We start from the raw sequence: 9,653 nt of genomic DNA on the forward strand, positions 1-9,653 counted from the left end.
ACAAAATAGCTTTTCTAGAGATTAAGACGCTGTGGTGCTGGGCTGCAGTCTCTCAGACAGGCTTTTCCAGGTTCTGAAAGAAGCTGACACGTAATCCAGGGAGAAGGGAATTTTTCCTCTCTGCAATGGTATACTTCACCCTCTTTCCCACAACTGGTGACCCAGGACAGCTACAATGCAATCTGACCTCAAGTTTGTCTACATCACTGATTATGTCTAATGAAAATTTGCTGAGAGAAACTGGAAAATAAGTAGTATTTTTCCAGAAAAAAAAAAGATCTGCTTTTAAACAGATATTCATTCAACACTACAAGTCCAAGTAGAGTTCTAATGGAATGAAATGTTCTTCCAAGAATGAATCTGGTTCACAAAACCCATCCATATTTTTTAATCAAGATTTCTGCCTGTGAGTAATGTCTTGCAGAGACTTGCAATTATCAGAATCAAGTAAGCTAGATTTCTCATTTATAGTTCTCTTGATCCTTTCAGGAATCAATAACTTTATTTTTTCATGAAAATCCAGAAACAAAGTAATAAGGCAAGATGGCAATTTAAAATTAACTGTTTTATCTCTATATACATTTATCTACTAGATTAAAACCTATACAAATGGTACAGTATCCCAGAAGAATATAGAGAAAATATTACATTCATCTTGAACACAGCATAATGTGTGCAAGCAAATTACGAAAGAAAATTTTGCATATACTTTCCCCCCTATCAACTGTCCACACGAGGAAAGGTGTATTTTACTACCAAAGTAATATACTAATTGCCCATAAATAGAAGAAGTAGGTCATGGAGTATTCATGAAAGCAAATGCCAGTGACTCACCCAACATGTAAGGAAGAGAGGAAAAAAGAGTGCAAGGATATGATTTATAGTGTGCAAACAGCTATGAGCTAATACCTGAAAGTGAACAATTTCACAATGAAGATTTAATTCATCCTGGTGTGTTACGAATGAAGCACTATGTAAAAGAACTAGTAAAGCAACCGCCAATGTAGAGACTAAAAAGCAAGCTGCGGTAATTATAGGTAATATTTTAATTTTGAACACATTGGATAACTTACTGTCCACAGCTATGAAAGCTGACAACCTACTACTCGCATAGTGTGTCCCCAGACACAACAGTAGCACATAGGTTTAGGTGCCATATCTGGCAGTGCTGCTGGCAATAACAAAAAGAACCCGAGGCGCTATCAAAAACACTGCCTTTCAAAATATGTAACATAGGATGGCATATGTCCATATTTAAACTAAACTGTTGTTTAAACAATATCTGCTCCAAGGCAAGCAGGACTGCAGGCAAACTAAGAGCAGACCAAAGGGACTGTACAGGCATACCTCGGAGATATTGCAGGTTCGGTTCCAGACCACGGTAATAAAGCAAATATCACAATAAAGCGAGTACCACAAATTTTTTGGTTTCCCAGTGCATATAAGAGTTATGTTTACACTACACTGTAGTCTATTAAGCGTGCAATAGCATTATGTCTAAAAAACCAGTGTGCATACCTTAATTAAAAAATACTGTATTGCTAAAAAACGTTAACCATCATCTCAGCCTTCAGCGAGTCATAATCTTTTTGCTGATGGAGGGTCTTGCCTCGATGCTGATGGCTGCTGACTGATCAGGGTGGGGGTTTCTGAAGGTTGGAGTGGCTGTGGCAATTTCTTAAAAGACGGCAGCAACGAAGTTTGCCGCATCAATTGATTCTTCCTTTCACAAAGGATTTCTCTGTAGCACGCAATGCTATTTGACAGCATTTTACCCACAATAAAACTTCTTGCAAAAGTGGAGTCAACCCTCTCAAACCCTGTCACTGCTCTATCAACTCAGTTTATGTCATATTCTAAATCCTTTGATGTCATTTCAACAATGTTCACAGCATCTTCACCAGGAGCAGATTCCATCTCAAGAAACCACTTTCTTTGCTCATCCATAAGAAGCAACTCCTCATCTGTTAAAGTTTTATCATGAAATTGCAGCAATTCAGTCACATCTTCAGTCATCCATAAGGGCTGGAATCAACTTCTTCCAAACTCCTGCTAATGTTGATATTTTGACCTCCTCCCATGAACCACGAATGTTCCTAATGGCATCTAGAACGGTGAATCCTTTCCAGAAGGTTTTCAATTTACGTTGTCCAGATCCATCAGAGCAGTCACTCTCTATGGCTCTTATATCACTCTTATAAAGCCTTACAAAATGTATTTCTTAAATAATAAGACCTGAAAGTCAAAATGACTCCTTGATCCATGGGCTGCAGAATGGACGTTGTGTTAGCAGGCATGAAAACAACATTAATCTCGTTGTACACCTCCATCAGAGCTCTTGGGTGACCAGGTGCATTGTCAATGAGCAGTAATATTTTGAAAGGAATCTGTTTTTCTGAGCAGTAGGTCTCAACAGTGGGCTTAAAATACTCAGTAAACCATGTTGTAAGCAGATGTGCTGTCATCCAGGCTTGGTTGTTCCATTTATAGAGCACAGGCAGAGTAAATTTAGCATAATTCTTAAGGGCCCTAGGATTTTCAGAATGGTAAATGAGCATTGGCTTCAACTTAAAGTCACCAGTTGCATTAGCCCCTAACAAGAGAGTCAGCCTGTCCTTTGAAGCTTTGAAGTCAGGCATTGACTTCTCCTCTCCAGCTATTGAAAGTCCTAGATGGCATCTTCTTCCAATATCAGGCTGTCGCGTCTACATTGAAAATCTGTTGTTTAGTGTAGCCACCTTCATCAATTAGCTTAGCTAGATCTTCTGGATAACTTGCTGCAGCTTCTACATCAGCACTTGCTGCTTCACCTTGCACTTCACAGAATCACAGAATCACTGAGGTTGGAAGGGACCTCTGGAGATCATCCAGTCCAACCCCCCTGCTCAAGCAGGGTCACCTAGAGCACATTGCACAGGATTGCATCCAGGCGCGTTTTGAATATCTCCAGAGAAGGAGACTCCACAACCTCTCGGGGCAAGCCGTTCCAGTGCTCTGTCACCCTCACAGTGAAAAAGTTTTTCCTCATGCTCAGATGGAAGTGTCTGTGTTTCAGTTTGTGCCCATTGCCTCGCGTCCTGTCGCTCGGCACCACTGAAAAGAGTCTGGCCCCATCCTCTCGACACCCTCCCTTCAGATACTTGTACACATTGATAAGATCTCCTCTCAGCCTTCTCCTCTCCAAGCTAAACAGGCCCAGCTCTCTCAGCCTTTCCTCAGAAGAGAGATGCTCCAGTCCCCTAATCATCTTTGTGGCCCTTCGCTGGACTTGCTCCAGTAGTGCCACATCCCTCTTGTACTGGGGAGCCCAGAACTGGACGCAGTACTCCAGATGGGGCCTCACCAGGGCTGAGTAGAGGGGGAGAATCACCTCCCTCCACCTGCTGGCAACACTCTTCCTGATGCACCCCAGGATACCATTGGCCTTCTTGGCCACGAGGGCACATTGCTGCCTCATGCTTAACTTGGTGTCCACCAGCACTCCCAGGTCCTTCTCAGCAGAGCTGCTTTCCAGCAGGTCAACCCCCAACCTGTACTGGTGCATGGGGTTATTCCTCCCCAGGTGCAGGACCCTGCACTTGCCTTTGTTGAACTTCAGGAGGTTCCTCTCTGCCCACCTCTCCAGCCTGTCCAAGTCTCTTTGAATGGCAGCACAGCCCTCTGGCGTATCAGCCACTCCTCCCAGTTTTGTATCGTCAGCAAACTTGCTGAGGGTGCACTCTGTGCCTTCATCCAGGTCCTTGATGAAGAAGTTGAACAAGACTGGACCCAGTACTGACCCCTGGGGGACACTGCTAGCTACAGGCCTCCAACTAGACTCTGTGCCACTGATCACAACTCTCTGAGCTCTGCCATTCAGCCAGGTCTCAATCCACCTCACTGTCCACTCATCTAACCCACACTTCCTGAGCTTGTCTATGAGGATGCTATGGGAGACAGTGTCAAAAGCCTTGCTGAAGTCTAGGTAGACAACATCCACTGCTCTCCCCTCATCTACCCAGCCAGTCATTCCATCATAGAAGGCTATCAGGTTGGTTAAGCATGATTTCCCCTTGGTGAAGCCATGCTGACTACTCCTGATCACCTTCTTTTCCTCCACATGCGTGGAGATGGCTTCCAGGATGAGCTGCTCCATCACCTTTCCAGGGATGGAGGTGAGGCTGACTGGCCTGTAGTTCCCTGGGTCCTCCTTCTTGCCCTTTTTAAAGACTGGGGTGACATTGGCTTTCTTCCAGTCCTCGGGCACCTCTCCTGTTCTCCATGACCTTTCAAAGATGATGGAGAGTGGCTTAGCAATAACATCCGCCAGCTCCCTCAGCACTCGTGGGTGCATCCCATCAGGGCCCATGGATTTGTGGGTGTCAAGTTTGCTTAAATGATCTCTAACCCACTCCTCCTCCACCAAGGGAAAGTCTTCCTCTCTCCAGACTTTCTCTCTTGCCTCCAGGGTCTGGGGTTCCTGAGGGCTGGCCTGACCAGTAAAGACTGAAGCAAAGAAGGCATTCAGTAACTCTGCCTTCTCTGCATCCTTCGTCACCAGGGCACCCACCCCATTCAGCAAAGGGCCCACATTTTCCCTAGTCTTCCTCTTGCTGCTGATGTATTTGAAGAAGCCCTTCTTGTTGTCCTTGACATCTCTAGCCAGATTTAATTCCAAACGGGCCTTAGCCTTCCTCGTCGCATCCCTGCACTTCTATGGTATGGAGATGGCTTCTTGCCTTAAACCTCATGAACCAACCTCTGCTAGCTTCAAACTCTTCTTCTGCAGCTTCCTCACCTCTCTCAGCCTTCAGAGAATTGAAGAGAGTTTGGGCCTTGCCCTGGATTAGGCTTTGGCTTAAGGGAACGTTGTGGCTGGTTTGATCTTCTTGATCTTCTATCCAGACCACTAAAACTTTCTCCATTTCAGCAAGAAGGCCGTTTCGCTTTCTTATCATCCACGCGTTCACTGCAGTAGCACTTTTAACTTCCTTCAAGACCTTTTCCTTTGCATTTGCAGCTTGGCTAACTGTTTGGCACCAAAGGCCTCGCTTTTGGCCCGTCTCGGCTCTCGACATGCCTTCCTCACTAAACTTCGTCATTTCTAGCTTTTGATTTACAGTGAGAGACGTGCGACTCTTCCTTTCACTTGAACACTTAGAGGCCATTGTAGGGTTATTAATTGCCCTAATTCCAATATTGCTGTGTCTCAGGGAATAGGGAGGCACGAGGAGAGGGAGAGAGACGGGGGAACGGCCGCTCGGTGGAGCGGTCAGAACACACACAACACTGATCGATTAAGTTTGCCGTCTTATATGGGTGCGGTTCAAACAAACAATTACAATAGTAACATCAAAGATCACTGATCACAGTTCATCATAACTGATATAATAATAATGAAGAAGTTTGAAACATTGCGAGAATTACCAAAATGTGACACAGAGACGCAAAGCGAGCACATGCTGTTGCAAAAATGGCACCAACAGACTTGCTCAAAGCAGAGTTGCCACAGACCTTCTATTTGTAAAAAATGCATTATCTGCGAAGCACAATAAAACGAGGCATGCCTGTACTGTCAACTGTTACAACCACACAATGCAGTACTTGCAGTTATTCTTAAAGCTCTAGCTTCTGGATACATGTCACAATTTGACAATCCCAAGTGTTAGGGGGTTGGGGTCTTCTTTTGCCTTAGGTTTTGTTTGGGGGTTTTTGGGGGGTTTTTTTTTTTTGGAAGTTCATGTTTCAAGCCCTATTTTGGCAATTAAAAGATTTAATATGAACCCTAAACATCTAAAAACAAACGGTCAAAAATTAAATCCTATCCATGAATACTTCCACATTAGAAAAGCATATGCTAAAATATAAGCAGTAATGAATTCCCAACAAACGTGAATGCCACTTTGGACCCATGCAACAAAGTTGAACACTGCAATTCAGTACACAGGTTTTCTTTACACATCCGACCCAGTAAAAATTCCAATATTACATAGCTAAGCAACTCACAACTATATTATCTTGGAGTTCTTAAACGAACAGATGTGTTCAGCTTTTAACTTAACAGTGTTAACTTAAAAGCTCTGTTGGAGCAGTAGTGTCAGTGATAATGGTGGAAAAAGCGCATCGAAACCAAGAACGAATTTGTGTCAAAGATTAGCAGAGAGTTGGAACTCTCTTACAAAGACCTATTTTACCTAGGTCTTTGTTTATAAACTGCTAGTTGCATACCAACCTAAGAGAACTCAGCCGTTATTTCAGGCATGAGGAGAAATGTACTTCAAAAAGTGAGAAAAATCTCAGAACTTATTTCCAGTGAATACAACTGTTTTGAATTAGAATTTGTACCTATGACCAATACTAGATTTAGAGCTCAGAAACACTCCGTTTGCCATTAAAACAGTACAACAACGGGATCCATGACAAGAACAAATTCCCCCCTTTTATCAGCTATGTCTAAGTAGTACCATGTCACATGAAGTTCCTCAAATTCTCTATTAAAACATACTGCTATGCTAGCAATTACTTCTAATATGGACAAGTTAAAAATAAGACTATCCATACATTTCTGCAAATTCTACTGCCAGGAGATGACAACTTCATCATTATTATTCTGAGATTCACACCAGTTGTTCAACTGCAGAAAGATGTCTTGAAGATTATCCAGTCATCTCAAACAGCATGGATGAAGAAAGCTGAAAGTTGAATCTAGCTTTTAAAAATAATTACATAGTTTTAACAGGCTTGACTACTCTGTTACACTAAATCTTGCTTTGGCACAATTTATACAAACTACCCTTTTGATGCAATGGAGATATGATCAAGTGGCACCACTACACATAACATCCCGTGCTCTTCTAACTTTTTCAGTAGTAGATTAGAACATATTACCATGCTAAAAGTTTAAACATTAATCCTTCATTTCATGGATTTTGCAGGATAGAGACCCAAAACTTCTAAGCTGGTTCAGTGATTTAATCAAACTAATTTAAGCTCTAGTTCACCTTTCAAAAGAATTATTACAAATCACCTCAAACGTACTATATTCAGCTCAAAAAACAAATCCAGGCATATACCTGAAAGACAAAAGGACATCAGCAGAAGCAGAAACTTCCCAAAAGTATTTATTATATATTAAAAAAAAAAAATCATTAGGATTATCCTTTCTTCAAATGATAAAAATTACCATTCTCATATAAACAGATTTTACCTTTGAAGATGTAAATTAAATGATAAAGCATTCACATAAATCAACATTAACATAATCATATGTTTTTTAATCACCTCCCTTCTACAAACCCGTAACTAAATATTAAACCAAAATGATTTTTCAATCTTTCAAAATCTCAAGAAAGTCTGTGCAGGAAATGATAGCGCACAGTTTAGAAGGACCAGACAATTAGCCTGATGTACGTATTGGAGTGTGACTAATAAAAAAAAGTGACTGATTGTTTTCTCAACCTGGCTTAAACGGATTACAGAGATTGACTAGTTTTTATGGAGAAGTAAAATCCTTTTGCTTCATCATGACTAGCATAAGTTTATCTGATACAGGACAGTAATCATAGCAAAATTTTAAAATGTGACTAATTAAAAAAACCCAAGACACTCATCACTAAATTGGCATTCAACTGTTCATATTTCCTCCTGCAGTTTGGTGAAATAACAATGTAATCTGCTAATTTCTTGCTCCCAAAGTCTTCTATTAGATTTCATATGAATTGTGGGGACTGCTTACTGATTCACATAAATTCTTTATTTCTACGTATTCTTTATACTGAGAAATAGCATACTTTTCTCTTGTTAGTTTTTCTTTATTCTTCCTGCTTTTCTTCATTTTTCCAGTAAACAAACTCATAAAGACAAAAATAACAGCTTCACACCTATTTAACACAGGGAATCAAACATACAGTATCATCTTGCAAAAATCTGCTAAGGTCCCAAGAGTTTCTTTAAGACTGAGGCTGGACTGAACAGTAAGTTACTCATGCTCGTTGGTTTGATATTACAGCTCAGGAGACAGCTACTGAAATATCATCCACTCCAGAGCTCTAAAACAAGCTGTGGCAGTAATTTCAGAAAATAATATTCTGCTTTTAAATTCTGAGTATTCATAATGTTATATCAGCCATATCTTTAATGATAGTAATTTAGTCACTCTCTCCAAAGGACAAATTCTGGTCTTCCTATTCACTAATGTTTCCCAGCACACTTAATCATTGTAAAAAAGTAGGAACATGTCATTCATTGGTGGTAGAGACAGGAATCGTGTTGTAATGTGATATAAAGCTACATGTCATATCCTTTACAAGTCTACCTCTAATAGTCTAAACGCCTGTAGCCCTGTCACCTCATGCTGTGATTTTGTCACGTCTCCGGCTATGCAGTGCTGGGCTAACAAGCTGCTGCTGGAAATGATGACGATCCCTTGTGAGTCAGTGCTAAGCACACAGGCTGGGATGGTGCTGCAGGGCACAGCACTATTTCTGAGATGAATCTGGGCTGCCAACCACATGAGACCATTAGAGATCACTGCTTTTGCTAAGCATACAGGTAGCCAAGTATGCACTCTTAAAAAACCTATCGAACATTGAGAAATCCGGACAAACTGGATACATTTTCTTCAGTCATAGGTTGATTTTCAAGATCTCAACAAGCTAAGTAAAAAAAGTTTTAACAGTATTTTAACAGTATAAAATAGTTTTTGACATTTTAACTTTTTAACAGTATAAACATCCATGTTAAGCAAACTCCCAGCTATCCTGACCTTTTGTCTACCAATGCTCAATTTATTAGCAACATACCTTGCAATGGATGTAATCTACTGAAAGCTGCCCAGACTAACAAAAACAGACATGTAGCTATTGTATATACACATAATTCTATCATTCATACTTATAATCATCACTAACAATGAAGCACTATGAGGATGTTTTGAGAATAAACATAGCAATACAAATTCTTATCAAATCGCAGACCAAGCATAAAAAGCAGATACAATATACGGATAACCCTCAGAAGGTTATCACCACCACACGTACAAAGAGAAGCACAGAAGTTCACTGATTTTGCTGAGGTAAACAGGTGACGTGTGGCCACAGCCACAGTACAGATCAGAAGCCAGACTTTCTTGCTCAGACAGCTGAATCATACCCTCAAAATTACAAATATTTTCAACAGAAAAAGTAGTCAGTATAGTTCAATATTGTCAATTTATGAATTCAGTCTGCTGGGAGAAGCAAAGGAAAAGAAAAATCAAACAAATCTGAAGCAAAATTATTGTCACTCAGTGTTACAGTAAGGTGCCCTCTCTTATTTCAAAGAAATCAAATAACAAACTAAGCATACATTATACATCAAACACCAGAAATCTTGGTAGCTGCTAACTCACCAAGTGTATAACGCTGATGAGCATTTCATATTCCATACTGAAATACAATATGAGAAGAAATGTACAGGTTTCATTTTCTACACATCTTTTTCTTCTAGAAGGACATATGAAACCAGAAAATTAATGAACTAATATGTACTTCCATACAGCCATGTAGTACTCCTCCCATCCAAAAAAACAGCTATGCCACTATATGTACATTTAATGGTGCTTTTTGTCTGAAAACGCCTTTAAAATAAATGCATTAAAGTATTATTGGAATAAATGGTAAAGTTATGACTTGATT

General features: G+C 40.5%; 1 protein-coding gene across 1 annotated transcript in view; it reads right to left on the reverse strand.

Annotated features, from left to right (window-relative positions):
* Positions 1-5,081, reverse strand: part of MAST4 (microtubule associated serine/threonine kinase family member 4) — a 99,087-nt gene extending 94,006 nt beyond the window's left edge. Inside the window, exon 1 of the mRNA XM_067316435.1 lies at positions 4,719-5,081. Coding sequence (XP_067172536.1) covers positions 4,719-5,081 — 363 coding nt within the window. The remainder of the gene's footprint in view (positions 1-4,718) is intronic.
* Positions 5,082-9,653: the final 4,572 nt, after the last annotated feature.

Source organism: Apteryx mantelli, chromosome Z, assembly GCF_036417845.1.
Source record: "Apteryx mantelli isolate bAptMan1 chromosome Z, bAptMan1.hap1, whole genome shotgun sequence".
NCBI classification, from domain to species: Eukaryota; Metazoa; Chordata; class Aves; order Apterygiformes; family Apterygidae; genus Apteryx; species Apteryx mantelli.